Genomic DNA, 19,795 nt, shown 5'->3' with positions numbered 1-19,795 from the left:
AGAATTCCTTCAGATATTTCCCTTAGATTTTTCCAGGCATTCCTCCTTTCAAACTCCAGATGTTTTCCTTGGGATATCTTCAGGAACTCATGATGGGATCATTCCAGAAATCAATGATGTCATTCCTGCCGGAATTTCTGCCAGGAGTTTCTGCAGGATCTCGTCTAGGGATGTTCTCAAAAATTTCAGAATGGATTTATTCAACAGTTCTTTCTTAAACTAGAAGATGATTCGTGGATTTATTCGGGAATTTCACTAGAAATTTTTCTAGAAGTTCATTCAGAAATTCTTCTTGGTTTTTCTTCAGGAATTCCTGCTAGGATTTCTTCAAAAGTTCCCGCGGCATTTCTTCCATGAATGTCTACTATGATTCTTCCAGCAATTTCTGTAAGAATTCCTCCGGGAGTTTCCCTGGAGGAATTCCTGGAGGAATCCCTGGAGGAATCCCTGGAGGAATTCCTGGAGGAATCCCTGGAGGAATTCCTGGAGGAATCCCTGGAGGAATTCCTGGAGGAATCCCTGGAGGAATTCCTGGAGGAATCCCTGGAGGAATTCCTGGAGGAATCCCTGGAGGAATTCCTGGAGGAATCCCTGGAGGAATTCCTGGAGGAATCCCTGGAGGAATCCCTGGAGGAATTCCTGAAGGAATCCCCGGAGGAATACCTGGATGAATTCCTGGAGGAATCCCTGAAGGAATTCGTGGAGAAATTCCTGGGGGAATTCCAGAAGGAATTCCTGGAGGAATTCCAGAAGGAATTCCTGGAGGAATTCCAGAAGGAATTCCAGAAGGAATTCCAGAAGGAATTCCAGAAGGAATTCCAGAAGGAATTCCTGGAGGAATTCCTGAAGGAATTCTTGGAGGAATTCCTGGAGGAATTCCTGGGGGATTCCCTGGAGGAATTCCTGGGGGAATTCCTGGGGTATTCCCTGGAGGAATCCCTGGAGGAATTCCTGGGGGATTCCCTGGAGGAATCCCTGGAGGAATGCCTGGAGGAGATTCAGAGATTTCTACAGAATTTCACGGAGATTTTAGGGCATTTCAGAGGGCGTCAAGGCGTCCTCGGAGCATTCATGGAAACTCAGGCACTTTCATGGGAGCTTCAGGGCTGCTTTGACGGGTTTTAAGGAATTCAAGGGCGTATCAGCGAATTGCATAAGGATTCAGGAGGTTACATGAGGTGTTTTCGGGTGTTCAGAAGGGTTTAAGGTATTTAACGGGAGTTTCGGTGGACTCCAGGGAAATACAGCGAAGTTTTGGAGGGTTCCAAGAGGCTTTCAGGGGGAAAATTGTTATCCATGCATGTATAAGCCTGCGTTAGTATAAACCTTGTTCGTATGGCAAGGAGCAATCTCTAGTTATGCTTGTAGATTCGATGACTCACCCATACTCAAGAGATTTCTTGGATACCCTAAACCGTAAAGTTCGTATTATTTAAATCACTTGTTATGCCTGTAAATCATGTTGTAGACCCAGTGATCTATACTAAAAGGAATTCTTGGACCTTGTCATTCTACACTTACATTATCGTCTGCGTCTGCTCTACTGAAATATTCACAAATTTCCATCCCTATTAGGGAATCGCGCCACTTGGGCGGTGGCTTCTATATTCGTCTGTTTTCCACTATAACTCAATCAAGTTTTAACCAATAGGACAGATCGGTGAAGTACTAGATTTGTAGTAATGAGCTGAATTTTAGTATGGTGAGAAGGTCAATTCTCCGTTTCTGCAATGAAATGGTGCAAAAAGCGTGGGTATTATGATTCCTTGCCTAATTTGATGATGTTTGAGCAAAACTTTGGGCAACAGTGTTGTTGTTTTCTCCATTTCTTGCAACATAAACAACATAGTGATCCAAAGTTTTGCTCAAACAGCATCAAATTAGGCAAGGAATCATAATACCCACGCTTTTTGCACCATTTCATTGCAGAAACGGAGAATTGACCTTCTCACCATACTAAAATTCAGCTCATTACTACAATTCTAGTACTACACCGAACGTGCCCCATTGACACAACTTTTGGAATGTGGTGAGATAGGTATAGTATCTACCCGTGTACAACATTTCAAGTCAATTGGTTCAAAATTGACTGAGTTATAGTGGAAAACAGACGAATGTAGAAGCCAAAGCCCAAGTGGCGCGATGCCCTACTATGCCTAGATTCGAAAATGTAGTAAAATCAACTAGCTGTCATTTTACTTCAACGTCGCATTTTGCCCCAATTCCCTCATACTAATCGAAAACGGTATAACTAAAGGTGATTAGGTTCTTAGAATGAAACGAGCTGGTGGAAAATTTATCGTTCCACGTCCGTGGTTTAGCGCGAGATAGGAACAACTTTCTGCCGGTGCAGGTCCGGCAGAACAATAGATTCACTTTCTGTGCGGTTCTATTGAAAACGACTTCGATAAAGATTCATTCGGGAGGCAGGCGAACCGCCGCCGCTTTTTCGAATCCCGAAGTTCCCGAAAGTTATCTGGCAACACTGCCACACCTTTCACCTTTTCTATTGCCAGCGCACGGCTCAAGTTGTGTCGTCCGTCGTTGGATCGATTTTAATTTCGCCGGCATTGTTCTTCTTCGTCCTGGGTGTCGGGGATTCCTCCTCCAAATCCCTCCTCTCGGATGACGGACGGAAACAACGGAAACAGAAAAGAGGTTTCTTCTTCCCGGGGTGATGGTGGCAGGGTAGAAGTTTTAGTCTTCCTTTCCTTCCCGTTCCTCTCAATCTGAACAATGCAATGCAGTGTTGGGAATACTCACTTGCAAGAGTGATACTCACTTGCGTCTATCTCAGTCCAGAAGCATGCTATCAAAAAATGTTGTTTGAAGGGCTTTTTGATTGTTGTTTAATCTAAACGTTTGCCAAATAAAGTGAAGGTCGCAAACGCATAGCAAAGTTGCGAGAGAGCTGTGAGTATTAGGTGAGTAAAATTCGTGTAATTTATACTCACCTTGTGCTCACAGCTCTCTCACAACTTTGGTATGCGTTTGCGACCTTTACTTTATTCGGCAAACTTTTAGATTAAACAACAATCTGAAAGCCCTTCGAACATCATTTTTTGATAGCATGCTTCTGGATTGAGATAGAAGCAAGTGAGTATAATTTTTCGCTAGTGAGTATTCCCAACACTGATGCAATGTGGTTGATGCTGGCTGTTTTACGAAATGAACCATCGCTGCCGTTGCCGTCGCTGGGGTAGCGCCCGGGTGCGGCGGGGGCAGCTTCGAATGCGATTGTAGAAAGTTGCATCATGCGGGAGGGAAATGGTTCGAGAATTGAATCGAGGAGGCTCTAAAAATAGAACTAATCCGAAATGCAATGCAGCACCATACAATACGATGGGATGAGATGAGAGAAGAGAAGAGAAGGGTGGGCTCTGGGGGGTGTGAAGCAATTGCAGAATGCCGTAATTACGGAGGTTTTTGCGTTTTCTAGAGGTTTTCTGTGCGCATTCTGTCGGGGTGCGATTGGTGCCTTCATTCGAGCCAAGGAGGATAAACTTTTTTCGTTTGTCAGTTTGGGGCGAAGGAGCTTGAGGTTGATGAACCTTGGTAGGGTAGAAGTTTTCTTCGTCAAATGCGCTAATTCCCGTCATATCAGATAGAAAATAGTCAATCAAACTATCAATAACAAGCCCCTATCTCACTGAAAATCGAATAATTGCACAATATTAAGCGTTTTAATTTCACTTCACTTTCGTTTTGCGTATGACGAAGGCAACCGCACCAAAGCAGCAGCAAGCCGAATTTTTCTACATTACCGTTAAATTTTCACTTCGCCAGATTGACTTATTGAACTGACCTGCCATTCACACCCCACAAAAGCTCTGTAACACTTCAAAGTTGAATTCCGCTGCCGCAAAATGCAGCGAAAGCTGTTAAATTACTGAAATAAATTGTTTTTTTCCCGTCGGTAAATTGTAAACAAACAAGTTGTTTTTGTCCTTGGGAAGATGCAGGCAAATGTGTAAGTGGATTTTCTGCAAACGAAACATCGTATTTCACAACCATAGAGAAGCATATTTTTCGTTGCACTGTGATGGCGTTTTATCATCTGGTGGGCAAACATATTACCCTAAATATTTTGATCATTATTGTAAAGCTACATCTATCTCAATTGTAAAACTTTCTGCTCAATAGAACATGATTTGATTTGGAACAGCGAAACATTTGACACCGACTTTTAGAATACAGTACTATCACAGAGAACAGACGTCTATCTTCGCTTTCCGCTTTGTGTAAAACTTTGTAACGGTCATATCAGAGTATGTGGTTATGCTCCCGTTGCGCGGCGCTAGCGTCCCATCATTTACATTGTTTTGTTGTCATATTTGCTTCCAGTGCTCACCGTTTTTGGCCGTTTGGCGCTCGTGTCGCTTTGTGGGCTAGTGTATTTTAATGATGCACACTGCCATCGTGGGGTCAAATCGACTTTATATGTGGGGCAGTCTCCGTTAGTGGCGTTGAGGACACTTAAATCCTTTACACACGATTTCGACGTATTTTTGTTCGAGCTTAAACGTCTGTTATCTGTGGTACTATGCTCAAATCTTAATTTTTGACCATCCTATGTACCATAGTGTAACATAGAAGGTGTGACGGGAATTAAATTCTTGGTGTGGCTAAAATGGACGTGGACTAGATGGAAATAGAATTCTAGGGAAAATTATTCAACTTTATTATTTTAAGAAGATTATGGTTGTTTTACAATTTGTTTTTACATGATATGAATGCTAATTTGAGAATTAGTCATTGGAATCAAACTGGCCATGAGGAGAGGGGCAAGAATGAAATGGATCATTGCTTAGTATGACGTGCTACCTTAACCATCTACCCTAACTCTCTACCCTTCTCTCTACCCTAACCTTCTGCCCTAACCCTTCACCCTACTCTCTACCCTAAACCTCTACGCCGCCCTCTGCGCTACCGTCTATTCTAACCCTCTTTCCTAACCTTTTAACCTATTTTCCACCCTACCCCTCGCCCAAACCCTCAACCCTACCGTTATCATTCTTTACCCCAACCCTCTACCGTACTTCCTACATTACACTTATCCTTAACACCTTTCCTCCTGCGCATGGGCCCGGACACACCGGAGGATCTATTGAACTGAGTGGTTGGTATGTGATGATTACAATATGGAATCAACTGTTTGAATGCTATCCACACAAAAAAATCATGAGAATCGATTCAAAATTGACTGAGTTATAGCAAAAACCCGACCCGGGCACAAAAAAAAATCGGCTGTATCATTAGGTTTTGTGATATCGTATGCTCTGAGGAGGATGCGAATGAATTAACGATTTGTGTCGTATTGACGAAAAGTTGTTGGCGTGGTAAGGAATTGAACCTTTGACCATCCGCATGCAAAGCGAACGGCCGATCCTCAAGACCCCAAAGTTCATATAATCTTTTTCAGTTGTTAGTATCACCACAGAGAACAGACATTTAAGCTCGAACAAAAATACGTCGGAATCGTGTGTAAAGGATTTAAGTGTACCTCAACGCCACCAACGGAGACTGCCCCACATATAAAGTCGACTTGACACACGATGGCAGTGTTCATCGTTAAAATACACTAGCCCACAAAACGACACGAGCGCCAAACGGCCAAAAACGGTGAGCACTGAAAACAAAAATGACAACACAACAATGTAAGTGATGGGACGCTAGCGCCACGTAACGGGAGCATAACCACATATTCTGATATGACCGTTACAAAGTTTTACACAAGGTAGAAAGCAAAGATAGACGTCTGAACAGACGTTTAAGCTCGAACAAAAATACGTCGAAATCGTGTGTAAACGATTTAAGTGTACCTCAACGCCACCAACGGAGACTGTCCCACATATAAAGTCAATTTTACCCCACGATGGCAGTGTTCATCGTTGAAATACACTAGCCCACAAAGCGACACAAGCGCCAAACGGCCAAAAATGGCGAGCACTGGAAACAAAAATGACAACACAACAATGTAAGTGATGGGACGCTGGCGCCACGCAACGGGAGCATAACCACATACTCTGAAGCAACCGTTACAAAGTTTTACACAAGGCAAAAAGCAAAGATAGACGTTTGTTCTCTGTGAAGGTAGGGTGTGAAAGGTGGGGTAGAAGATGGAGTAGGGAGTTGAAAAGAGGGTCAATATAGACGGTAGAGCAGAAGGTTGAGTTAAGGGTTAGGGTAGATAGTAGGGAAGACGGTAGGAGAGTTAGGGTGAAAGATAGGTTAGAAGATAGGGTAGAGAGTTAGGAAAAAAGTGTTAGACTAGACGGTAGGACGTAGGGAAGGTTAAACGGTTAGGGTATAGGTTTAGGGTAAATGGTTGGCTGGGGTATCAGTAGGTCGGCTTCAGAGACACGTTCTCCACCATTTGGGAAATTTGTGGCATCTCTAGGGCGGGTAGACGGTAGAGTAGAAAGAGTAGAGAGAATAAATAAGTTTAGATGAGTTGAGATTTTCTCGAAATACCTTCGGCAATTCTTACCGGGATTTCTTCAGACATTCTTCTACAGATTCTTCCAAGGATTCCTCCAGGTGTTCCTTGCGGATTTACTGTAAGAACTCCCTCTTGCGTTGTCTTTAGGAATTTCTGCTAGGATTGCTTTACAAAATCCTATTGTTATTCTATTGTTATCCTAGTTGGCATTCCTTCAGGGATTCCTGCTGGAATTTTCCAAAGACTCCTTCCGAGATTTCGTAAAGGATCTCCTCCGAGTTTCCTGCTTTGAGTACTTCCGAGAAGAAATATGAAAGCATATAGATTTTTACGTGATTTTGTCTTTTAGGAATCTTTTAGGTAGTCGTGCCGGAATTCCTGATGGGATGCCTACCCGAGTTGTTTTTGGGATATCTTCAATTATTCCTTCCAAGTTTCCTTTTATAATTCTTTCAGCTAAGCTGCATCGTGATTCTTTTGAAGGTAATAACTTCAGGAATTTCTGCCGAGATTGCTCCAGAAAACCCTGAAAGGATCGCTTCAGGTGATCTAGCTGGCATTTCCTTCAGAGATTTCTACTGGGATTCTTGCAAAGATTTCTGCTAAGAAATATTCAGAGAATCATGGTGAAATTCTTTTGAATTAGCGTGTTGGGATTCCTTATGGTGTTCCTTGAAAGACTCTTTACGGTTTTGTTTTTCATGGATTCCTCTCTGGATTTCTTTTGTGACTCTTGCAAGGACTCCTGATAAGCTTCCAGCCTCTCAAGATTCTCTAGATACTCGTGGTTCCTCTCAGAATTCCTGTAGGAATTCTCCCGACATTTTGTCAGGGATATCTGCCGAGATTGCTTAATTAAATCTTTTATATGGAAAATTTTAAAAATTTATATAAAGCTTGACACGACAGATAAACAAATGTAACTCTTAGTGGAAATTCATCAAAACTTTTGCCCGATGCATTTTTCATGAACACACTGCCACCTACTGGTAGAACCACGCAAGACAATGTCGGCCATGATCGATTGCGATTTGACGTTTGTCTAACACTCACACTACCGCACGAATAGCCTGTAATTTTCGTGTATATCACTGGCAAACGTCAAAGCGATCAAACACCAGCGCCTCTGGTGGAGGGATCGCGGAAATCAGATGAAATTTAAAATGTTTCAGGATTTCTTATCCAGGAATTTCTTAAGAAAATTTTCTTGATTTTTTTCTAGAAGTTTCCAGAGGTATATCCAGAAGTTTTTAAGGGAATTTCTTGAGACAATTCTCCAGGGATTTTTTAAATATCTCATCAGGGATTGCTTGAAAAATTCTACAATAATTGTTGTGCAATTTCTGCAAAAGCTTCTGAAAAATGCCTGGCAGAATATCTGGAAAATTCTGCAGGAATTTATATAGACATTCCAGGAGATATTTCTGATGGAACCGCAGGAGCGATTTCTAAAAAGAAATTCTTGTTGAAATTTATTCAGGAATCATTAAAGGAATTTCTCCAAGATTCCTGCCGGCAAAATTCCTGTAAAATTTGTGGAGAAATTTTAGGATGAATTTCTGGAAATCTCCATGGAAGAAATTTTGAAGAAATCTCTTGCTGAATCTCATAAGACGATAAAAATATCTCGTCAGAAGAACTTCAGAAGGAATCCCAAAATGAATTCCTGAAAAAAAAAAACGCTTTAAGAATGTATGGATCAATCTTCAGAAGAATCACTGTAGCAATATTAGGAAGCACTTTTGAATGAATTTCAGTGTGTTCGTGTGACTAGCTTGTGTTGTTAACATTCGTTCTGTTTGTAAAGTAGTGTGGAGTAAAGCAGCGTAGACTACGTGCAGGTTGTCTGTGTCTGTACGTTTGTTTACCGTGTGTGGCGTGTTTTTGATGTAGCAACTTTCCAAATGGGAAGAACCGAACACACAGCACACGAAAATTGAAATCGTCAATCGTCATTTTGAAATTGTAGATAGATAGTATCAAAAGCGGTCCGAATCCCGATTAGTCAAATCAAATTTGTGGTTTTCCGGGTTAAAAAACGGATTTCCGTAAGTAAAACTTGACAACATAATTCTAGAAAATGCTGACAGTTAGTTATATTTGTAGACAAAAATCAAATGACGGTTGAGAGATTGAAAAATCCAAATGACGAGAAAGCAATCGATAACTCGGTAATGTGTTAATTGTTTGTAAAGTGTCTTGTCGAAATGAATGTAATTTGTAACAGTTTTCTTTAATAAACCTACAGAATCCTTGAGAAAGATCCGATACGGATCGAAACGTCGGAGTAAGAGAACATAAGATTGTTTTTGATCACATAATCGGACTGAAAAGCCAGAAAAATCCTAAAAATACACCAAGAACAGTCGTAACCAATTGGCAATAATTTCTGGAGTAAACTTCCATTTTCTTGAAGAATCGCAAAAAAAAAACAATCTGGAAGAAGCCGTGAATGAATTCCTGAGAGAATTCTCGAACGGATTTCTGGAAGAAAAATTTATGGCAGAATGTTTAAGGAAACACATGGAAGCTTTTCTAGAGGATTTTTTTGAAAAAATTGTGACCGATCCCCTAACTGAAAATTTCGAAGGTAATTTTAGTGGAAATTATGAAGATGTTCTAAAAAACTTGAAAAAAGTTATCCATGGAACATCAGAAAAGAATACATGGATCATCAATATCGGCAGAAATCCAGGAAACATTTAATAAAAAAACTTCTTACATCGATTTCTGGGATAATCTCTAGAAAATTTTCGAAAAAAAAATCTTAAGGAAACTAAGAATTTTTGAAAGAAATAGAAAAAAATCCTGAAGAATTTCACAGAGAAATTTTCGAAGACATTCCTGGTAGAATTTCTCAAAAAATCCTTGGAGGACTTTAGGATGAATTTATGAAGATATAAGATGCAAGCTTCAAACATGAATTCTTTGATAATTTTCTAGAAGAATCTTTCAAAGAAATTAGGAAGGAATCACTAGAGAATTTTTGATGAAATTCATGGAGTAGGGTATTGTACCATTTGGGCAGGTGTACCTATTTTGGGCACTTGCCGCTATAACTAAGTCAATTTCAAACGGATGGATTTGAATTTTTGTATAGAGTTAGGCACGTACAGTATCTTACTCTATACAAAAACTCAAATCAATCGGTTTGAAATTGACTTAGTTATAGCGGCAAGTGCCCAAAAAAGGTACACCTGCCCAAATGCTACAAGACCCTAATTTCTGAAACAGTCCATGTGAGATTTTCGTAAAAAAAAAATGAGACATTTCGAAGTGATGAATGATATATCTCGGGATAATCTCGGGACGAATTCCTGAAAGAAGCCCCTAAATATTTGCTGAAAAAATTCCTTGAAGAAGACCCAATATCACAAAGGTTTTTTTTGCACGGGGGGGGGGAACTTTTGTGCATATTGGCGGTCGGCATCTTAAATTTATATCTGATGTTTTGTTACAGTATATAACATATAGCGTAGTCCCATGGCGCCCTTGGCAAGCATCCAGATTGGGATCCTGAAGAGTTAATTAAGTTTCAGGGGTTCTCAGGAATTCTCAAACAGTTTTTTTTAATCAATTTTCGGCGATTTATTTAATTGGTTTTACCAGAAATTTCCAATAACATGGAGGCGTTCTTGAAGAAATCATTACATGAGTTTATTTTGGCATCACAGGAAGAATTCTTGTTTGAATCACTGGATAAAATTATGCAAGAATCTCTAGAGAATTCCTGCATGAATATCCCAAGGAGAAGAAATACCTGATGAAAATCCGGGAGACATTTAAGAATGAATGTCCAAGGAGTTTATGGAGTATTTTTGCAGGAATTCCTGGAGCAGTTCTATAGAAGGCTTTCTAAAGGAAACTTTGTTCGATTTTCTGAAAAAATCTATAGAAGATTTTCTAAAAAAAAATCCCTGGAAGAATTCTCGAAGGAATTTTCAGAGATAGAGAGAGGGATTGCTAAAGGAATCTCTAAAGGGTTTTCTATGGGAATCCATGGAGAAATTACTGAGGAAGTGTATTGATTGGTTTCTGAATTAACATTGAAAATATTTATGTACGAATCTCTATAAAAAATTCTGAAGGAAATACTGGAAAAAATCGAAAGCAATTCGTTGATGATTTTCCTGGAAAACCCAGGAAAAAAGTGTGAAATAGAAGTATTGAGAAATAGATGTAGAGACCCCTACAAAAAAAAATTTACCCTGGGCAGGGATTATATCTTCCAGGGAGCTTTGATTTCAGGCAAGTGGCCGATGTGCTTTGCAGTAATGATTGGAATAGCTGAAAGTATAATCAATGGCAAACAATTCTGTAAAAATTAGATCTTCAAGTCATCTGATGTAGTTATACTGATCATGATGCTGCATAGTATATTGAGCATTTGTCGAAGTCATTTATGTGCCGGGAAAATATAATTCCAAGTTGGTGAGAATATTACAAACTGAGGGAGGGTAATAGGCCCAGTCAGACCCCTGAATGGGCAATGTGGGTTAGTGTATGGGAATGCCATTGAAGGTTTGTAATATTCTCCGAGGCTTTTGAAATCCAACAGGGCGCGTCCCCGGGTTGCGGATAGGGGGAAAAGGGAGATTTTCGCATTTGTACTGTAGTCAGCCAATGTGATATTATCTCCTATGGTGTTGTAGTGGGAATGAATGAACTCATTCTATGGGAATTCGAACCTTGTAATGTATTGTTTATTACCTTCAATTTTCTAAGCTTGACAAGGTTTTGAAGACAAACATGAGATGAGAGAATTGCCTAATAGGAAAGTCACATCAGCAAAGCTTTTACATATGCAAATGCTATCCATGGGGTCATGTCTAGCATTTAATATGTACACTCCCGATCAAAAGTTTGGGGTCACCCTCTCAAAAACATGTAATTTTTTGAAGCCCATATCTCCGCCAATTTGCGTCCAATTTTAGGTCTCATTCAAAAGATAATAAGTCAAAGAAAATTTGAACATGATTTAAAAGAAACTTTTTCCAAAAATTTTGTATGTGAACTTAACCCAAAGTTGCCAAATTTTCTAAAAAATGAATATAAACTTACGGCAGTGTCGCTGGAAATTGGGTCGACCAAATTTTAAGATGAGAGCGGTAATATAACCCATTTTCTATTAGGTTTCAACTGCTTTTTACAGAACTTAGCTTAAAAATCTAGAAAAAAAAGTTATGAAGTAAATTAAGCCTTGATGTCATCGACCAAAAGTTTGGGGTCACTATCGTAAAACATGGAAAAGGGATTTGTGGATATCTTTGTCATCTTTCATTCAATTTTAATTCTTTAATTCTGGTGAATTCGGAGCTTCTGAAATATTTAATTTGTTGTGAGAAAATGAATAAAAAAAAACAACAATGGTAGTTTTTTAGGTGAATACAACTTGAATGGTTTCTGCTAAACTCACAAGAGTTTAATTCCAAGGAAATATTTACTGAAAAAAAAAACAATTACATGAATTGAAAAAACATCAACTGAATATTTTCCATTTAATATACTGGATACTTTTGTAATACATTGAAAATCCTCAGACATTCTCCAGTGAGAATGTTTAGGAATTTTCAGAAAGAAACTTTTCCTAGATTTTCAAATGTATATATTGTTTTTGCTTTGCTCAAAAAAAAACTAAAAAAGTTTTTCTAGTAAATACATTTCCATGTAAAATCATTCAAAATAATCTAGAGAAATCGATTTTTATGAAAATACGGACGAACGTAAGAAACACATGTTCTATCTTAGATACTGTTAATAGTGAACTCTTCCTAGCTGTTGGCCTTTTCGGCGTCCCTCTGAAGTTAGCAAACTTGGCGGGGGGCAACTTGGCTCTGATAACATGTATCCACCGACACAGTGATGTACTGGCATACAGGTGAAATAGTTTTATTCAAGTTGTTTTAGAGAAAGCAATGTCGGCGAACACTAGTTCATACTCAAGAAACGTATTCGAACTAGAATTGACCTCTAAACTAATCACCAACCAACCCCTTCAAAACTTACCTCTTAACAGATGGGCAGCGAGGAACATGTCTCTGAAGTGTGCCGGAAGCAAATTGAACGCCGTCAACGAGTCAACACCTGCACCCGGAACGGGACCGGCGGCACCAACTCTAGTGGGATTAACTACTGCAGCTCCGGCTGCTACTGAACCACTAGGAGCAGCAGCTACCACACCGAGTTTGATCTTTTGATCCGCGACTACACCACCTGCAGCGGTGGTGGCGGCAACAGAAACGTTTGGACCAGTTCGTGGAGGTAGAAGGTTTGCCGTATCAATCGCTATCGCAGGAGGATGGTGCAGGTGATGGTGGTGCGGACATTTACCACCAGTGCTGTGCTTACTTTCACCTTTGATGGGACTACTGCTGGGGCTACTACCGTCGACTTTCTTGACGCTGCTCGGCAGATCTGATGCTGTGGCTGCGGTTGACTGAGGCTGTTGATGGTCCACATCCTCGCACCAGCTGCATTGTTTCATCGTTTTAAAACCGTGAGTAACAACAGGTTGTGTATAATTGGGTATTAGATACTAGAAGGTACTAAAGCACTAGATTTCCTTGGGAGATTGTGTGGCGCGCGCGGTTCAGGTGGGTCACTTTCAGAAAGCGACCCGGGCCGGTAATTTGATTACCAGCTGGAGAAGGACTTTGCCATTACCCACGTGGAAGGTCGTTTTGTGGGGGAATGGGGCGGAACGATCTCAATTGACCATTCTCCCGCCGTTCGATTTCGAGCACTTACTTAACGATTCGTAAAAACGTAACATTTAAAGAGCAATAAAAACAGTAACCAGCAGTGCTTCTACCCGTTGCTCTGAGCTGCGTTGAAAACTCCCCGTTTTTTTCCTATCACAATCGATTTCCTTGGTTATTTGTCACTCCTTGGAATGCTGGTGCGGGTGCGGGTGAATCATCCGGAACAATGAAGCTGCTACAACACCGGACCGGATCGGGATGGAAATGTGAAGAAAAAGAGAAAGGAGAAGAAACTTAATCTAAAAGCACTTCAACGGGCAACAGACTTCGTCTCCGTCGACAACCGGGCGCTGCTTGTGCTTCGTGCGCGCAATCTGCTCCGTTGTGAAATCTCTGTGAGTGATTCACCGTCGTCGTCATCTGTTGGAAGTGGTTAAATTGACTGCCGCGTCTTCGTCGTCTCTTTGATTGCTCGTGTTCCGTCTTGTGTTTCAGGTTCCCATCCTGAGCCACCCTCGCCTTACCCCGTTATCCGATTTCAACGGGTGTCAGTTGTTTTGACATTTTAGTGAGTTCCAACGATTGCCCGATCCCACCGGAGCCTAACCCAAGCTCGCGTGGAAAAAGAACATTGGTGTGCTTGTGGGGAGACCAAGGGATCCAGTTTTCTTTTTAAAATTTGTTGCTTCAAACCATCTTGATAAGCTCTATGGAATCAGCTTTAATAGCCACAATGCCAAATATAATCTTCCTAAAATTACAAACATGAAATCATCTGTGAGATTCCACCACATTTATATGCAACAAATAATGCAGTAGAAAAATAATTAGTGATCGTCTTGATACAGCAACTTCTTATAACCCCCATTCTGTTTGAATTCCCCTCAATTCCGTTTTCTAATGTTGACTGATTTTTACATTACGATTTACACTGGTAAGTTGAAATTTCAAATTGTCTGTTACAAATATGTCAGAGATTCGTTTTCAAGTTTCATAGGAGATTCAGAAAGGCTTCAAAGGAACCTGGTTCCAGGGAGCTTGTAAGGGGGGTTTCAGATACGTTTCTGAGGCGTATCAAAGCACTTCAGGGAGTTTCAGGAAGCTTCCGAAAGCATTTCCGTTGGATTGAGGGGATGCCCTGAAATCTCCTGGAACGCCCCTGCAAACCCCATGAGATCCGTAAGACATGCTAGGAACGTCCCTGAAATCTTTCGGAACCTCCTGGAATTCATCGTAATGCACTTGAGACACTATGGAACGTCTTTGACCCTTCTGGCACTTCCTGAGATCCACTGGAAAACTGCTGGAACACCATTATACCATAAAAACACCCTTGTAATACTGTGAACCCACCTTGAACACCCCTGAAATCCCTTGAAATCCTTTGCCCTAGTAGCATATGCTCTACAAAAGCCACACAAGAAATGTATGTGCTTGTGTAAAACATGGAACTCGGATGGAACGCCGTTGAATTGAGAATCCTTGAAACCATCTGGAACACTCCTAAAGCCCATTTGAACACCCTGCAACGCTATGTAGCATCCTTGAATTGCTTGGAATCCCCATGAACGCCCCTGAAACCCTTGAAATTAGCCAACATCTTCTGGAACACCTCTGAAACCCTCTGCAACACTCACATAATCACCAGGAATGCCCCTGAAATTCCTTGAACATCCTTGGGACACTCTGAAATCCCTTGAAAGCCCCTAGAACGCCCTGAAGTACTCTAGAAACCCCATCAAACCCATCGAAACGCCCCTGCAACCCGCTGGAACGCCGTGAAACACCCCCGAAGCTCTCTGCAACACCTTGATAACTACTGAAACACCCCTTCAACGTTCCTGAAAGTTCATGCGGTCTCCTAAAACCACTGAAATCACCCTAATACTCCTTGAAAACCCTTGAAACGCTTTTCAAATCGCCTGGAACACCCCTCCCTGAAATGAGCATGAGCATGAGCATGAGCATAGATGACCGTACTATTCGTAGTTGCTACTCCGTGATTGACCAGAACAATCGAAGTTGCACAAGGAACCAACAGACGGAGCTTGGGAGTAGCTTACCGTCCTCAATGTGCATCTTCGAGAATTCCAAACTTTATTAGGTCAATAACGGCGCCGGCCACGTCCTTACGGTCATCGAGGAGGGAAAGGAATGTTATTATGACGTGCGTTGCTTACTAAAGACCGAGATCACCTCTGCGTCTCCACGTCTGTCATGGGAAGGAATTTTTGTTAGTGGGGAGGGGAAAGGGCGCATGATATGAGTTCACTTTGGTAAGTGGAGTGATTCATGCAACCCTATTAATATCAAACCACTTATTTTCATTTGGACTAAAACAAAACACATGCCGACATCGAAGATGACGAACCATTCAGATAGTTTTCGAAGTGCGAAAATTATCGAAGAAGAAAATAAAGTGATTTGAACCAACGTGGCTTTGGAACTTGGGCCGACACTTGACGTGACGAACATTTCAATGTCTGTTGACTAAAATCGCAAAAAATGTTGTTTGTTGCATTTATCGTATCATAAATCGCCCCGTACGAAGATGAGCAGTCAAATAGACGACGACGACGACCGAATGAAAACGCGGCCTGTAAACTTTTCCTCCAAAAACTCACAAAATCACCCCGTACGAAGATGAGCAGTCAAATAGACGACGACGACGACGACCGAATGAAAACGCGGCCTGTACACTTTGCTGCTGCCGAACTACCGCACACTACTGACTGCTTGGCGTCCCGTCGTCGGAGCCCCGCAGAGGGAAGAGGGAAAAAAAATCGCAAAAATCTAGCAAAGCGAGCGCGCGAAACTTTGCTGCTGCCGAACTACCGCACACTACTGACTCCGCCTGGAACATCCCTCCCTGAAATCATTTAAAACCTCTTGGACGCCCCTGAGATCTTTTGAAAACCCCTGGAATGCCACTAAAAACACCTTGAAACACCGCTGGAATGCCTGATAAACTCCCAGAAACGCCTCTGAAACCCATTGAAACTGTCTGAAACCATCTGGAATACCTCTGGAACTGAAACGCCTTTGAAATCGAAAAAGAATCTGGCGTTCATGCTAACAGTAGACTAATTCCGCCCTAAATCGTATTTGCAGTTGGCAGCAACCTCTCAGACTACAATGATACTTTTCGGGTGTGTAGATCTTGACTAGATGAGCCACTTTTCATACCTATGTCGAATTAGTTTCTGAACCTAGATTGGAACTGGATCGGTGGAAAATGTGTAAACAAACAAACGCCAATCAAATTTAGTGCAAACAGACCTGAGTTGTGTGGTTGTCTCAACTGTGATTTGACCCAGTTCTAACCTAGGTTACAAATTCAATAGGAAATTCGTATAGAAATAGCTTCGACACTGTAGTGTCCGGACGGAAACCTTGGGTACTCACTCAGGCAAATCGATCCAAATGGCCGAATTGGATGAAATTCATTCACCAACGATGCATTCACGATGCATTCACCAACGGATGCAAATCATGCCCTATTCGCGTGAAATACTTTACAAGACTGAAGTTTCATGTCGTCTTGCTCGTTTGTTTGGTTTGCTTTGTTTATTCGGTGGCGCATCATCGCTGCCAATGCTATAGGGTAGAAGCTTCAGTTTTGGCCAGTCCGGAGTTTTGGCCATAGTGCGGTATTGAGCCTGTTGCGATCTTAATCGGCGTAAATTTATTTTTTACTAGTAGATCCTAATACAATATGATGATTACAGCTGTGAAAACCACACATTTTGATTAAAAACTGGAAGAAAAAAATATATTTCCTTAAAAAATTTGCTCCCATATATCTATTTTGGCCAGGGTGCTTCTAATTTGGCCACTCCCATAAGAAATACACGTGATTGGCCAAAATAGAAACCAAACTTAAGAATATGGCCAAAACTGCGGCAGAGCTTCTATTTTGACCAGTGCCACTTTTAATACAAAAATCAAGTATTGGCATGATTTCTGCATTTTTCCTTCAAAATATAGATTGAAACCTTTCTTTTGACGCATTGGTTATTTTCATAGGATTATTGGTTATTTTTATAAAAATGATTTCCCATAGACTGGCCAAAACCGGTGCCCGCACCCTATGCCTTGTTTATCCTTTTCTCAGTATCCCTCTCAATCCCTTCACAATCGTCATCTAATAAGTTCAAAAATGTTCATCTTAAATATTCACTATTGATTTTCAAAACTTTTAAACTTGATGATGAAGACTTGAGTCTTCAATGCTCACCTCTCATATCTCATTTCCCATCTCTTATATCTCACTTCCTATCGTTTACCTCTAATCTCTCATCTCTCTCCTCTTCTCTTTCTCCTCTCATCTCTCTCACCTTCCATCTACTATCTATCATCTCTTATCTCTTATTTTTCATCTCACTCCTTCCATCTCATCCCTCATATCTCACCTTTCATCTCCCATTTCTCATCTCTCATCATCATCATCATCATCATCACCATCTCTCATCTCACATCTCTCATTTCTTACTTATCATTTCTCATCTCTTATCTCCCACCTTTAGTCTTTCACCTCTCATATCTAATCGTCATCGACATAATCTTTCATCTCAACTCTCATATCTAACCTCTCATCTCCATTTCTCATCTCTTATCATCATCATCACCATCTCTCAATTCTTACCCACCATCTCTCACATATCATCTTTCATTTCTCATATCTCATCTCTTATCTTTAACTTTTCATCTTTCATCTCTTATCTCTAATCATCATCGACAAAATCTCTCATCTCTCATTTCGCCTCTCATATCTAACCTCTCATCTCCCATTTCTCTCTCTCTCATCACCACCTCTTTATCTCTCATCTCTCACCTCTTATCTATCATTTCTCGCATATCGTCTTCCGTTTCTAATATTTCATTTCTTATCACTCACCTTTTATCTTTCATCTCTCATCTCTAATCATCATCGACACCATCTCTTATCTCTAATTATCATCAACATCATCTCTCACTTCTCATCTTTTATCCCATCACTAATCTTGCACCTTGTATCTGTCATTTGCCATCTCTCACCTCTCATCGCTCATCTCGAATCTATAATCATGAACATAATCTCTAATCTCTCAACTCTAACTCCTCATCTCTCACGTCTCCCCTCACACCTTTCATATCTCATCTCTCATCTCTCACCTCTCATTTATCATATTTCTAATCATCTTCGCCATCACCATCACCATCTCTCATCTTTCAACATTATCATCTCTCATCTCAATTCTCCTATGTCTCAACTTTCATTTTCCATGTCTCATCTCATACCTCTTATTTCTCATTTCTCATCTCTCACCTCCCATATCTCATCTGTCACTTCGCTACACCCATCTCCTCTTTTATCTATCATCGCCATATCTCATCTCTCACATCTTATGCTACGGAAATGGCTAAGCAGTCTCGAGGACATCAAACCATGCAATTTGATTTTACCCAACGTTTCGACCACTTTTTTGGTCTTCTTCAGGGGTTCTGGAAGGTTTATTGTATAGTTTTTTTTGTACTTTGAAATTAATGAATCTAACTTACAATCACTATTACCGTTTTTCGTCAAATTTTCTGCATAGAACTGTCGGGGTCTGGTTAACTATTTTGTAGATCAAGCTAAAACAAACACACATGAATATCTTGGTCAATTACACATATTGGTTTGGACGTTACGTGGTGAATTAGTGATTCGTAGCTAATTTTTAATTTCTCGTCACTAAATTCTTCCACTTGTTTAGGCACTGTTTAGTTTTCTGTTTGCAACTGTTAAATTGAAAATGGTGGGTTTTGTCTCTATTACCGTCGATAAAACTTTTCTCCAATAGTGTGAAAGATGGCTGCGTACGTTGTGCTTGAGCATGTCGATGCAATGATTCACAGTGTTGGGTGTATTTGTGATATGACACATCTCTAAAAAGGGGAGATTGCGTGTTTTATCACTTCTGTCAATTACTTGTGTGTCAAAACTATGATTGTGGTCAATACAATGTTCAATTAATGCTGTTTTCTCTCTTAATGCTATGATTTCTGTATTTATGTTTGTATGTTCTGAAGTATCGTTTGATTTCCTCGAGACTGCTTAGCCGTTTCCGTAGCATAACCATCCCATTCAGTCGAACCCTCCCAATCTTCTCACATCTTATCTCCCTTATCATGTGAAGAATTAGCCTAAGTTAAATTTCACGAATAAAATGAAATAAAAAAAACTCCCTTATCCTACCTCTCATCTTCCATTTCTCATTGCTCATCTCATATGTCTCACTTCTCATCACTTATCTCTCACTTGTCATCTTTCATCACTCATCTCTGATCATTGTTCATCAACATCATCTCATCTCTGACTTTTCATCTCTCACTTCTCATCTTTCATTTTTTTCTCTCATGTCTCGCCGCTCATTTTTCATTTCTTATCTCTCATTTCTTATCTCTTACCTCTCATATCTAATCTTTCTAATCACCATCGTCATAAGTACCATCTCTCATCCCTCATGACTTCATCACTCTTATCTCGTACCTCTCATCTCCCATCTTTAATCTCCTATTTCTCATCTTTCTTCTCTCATCACTCATCTTACACCTCTTATCTTTCATCTCCCATTTCTTATCTCTCATTTCCCATTTGTCATCTATGATCTCTCACCTCTTACATCCC

General features: G+C 40.5%; 1 protein-coding gene across 1 annotated transcript in view; it reads right to left on the bottom strand.

Annotated features, from left to right (window-relative positions):
- LOC134289759 (proteoglycan 4-like) overlaps nucleotides 1–13,643 on the bottom strand; it is a 205,216-nt gene extending 191,573 nt beyond the window's left edge. Inside the window, exon 1 of the mRNA XM_062856208.1 lies at nucleotides 12,449–13,643. Coding sequence (XP_062712192.1) covers nucleotides 12,449–12,926 — 478 coding nt within the window. The 5' untranslated portion in view covers nucleotides 12,927–13,643. The remainder of the gene's footprint in view (nucleotides 1–12,448) is intronic.
- Between the last annotated feature and the right edge of the window lie 6,152 nt (nucleotides 13,644–19,795).

Source organism: Aedes albopictus, chromosome 3 (assembly GCF_035046485.1).
Source record: "Aedes albopictus strain Foshan chromosome 3, AalbF5, whole genome shotgun sequence".
Lineage (NCBI taxonomy): Eukaryota > Metazoa > Arthropoda > Insecta > Diptera > Culicidae > Aedes > Aedes albopictus.
Note: the sequence above shows the minus strand (reverse complement) of the source record. Positions and strands in the feature narration are given on the sequence as shown.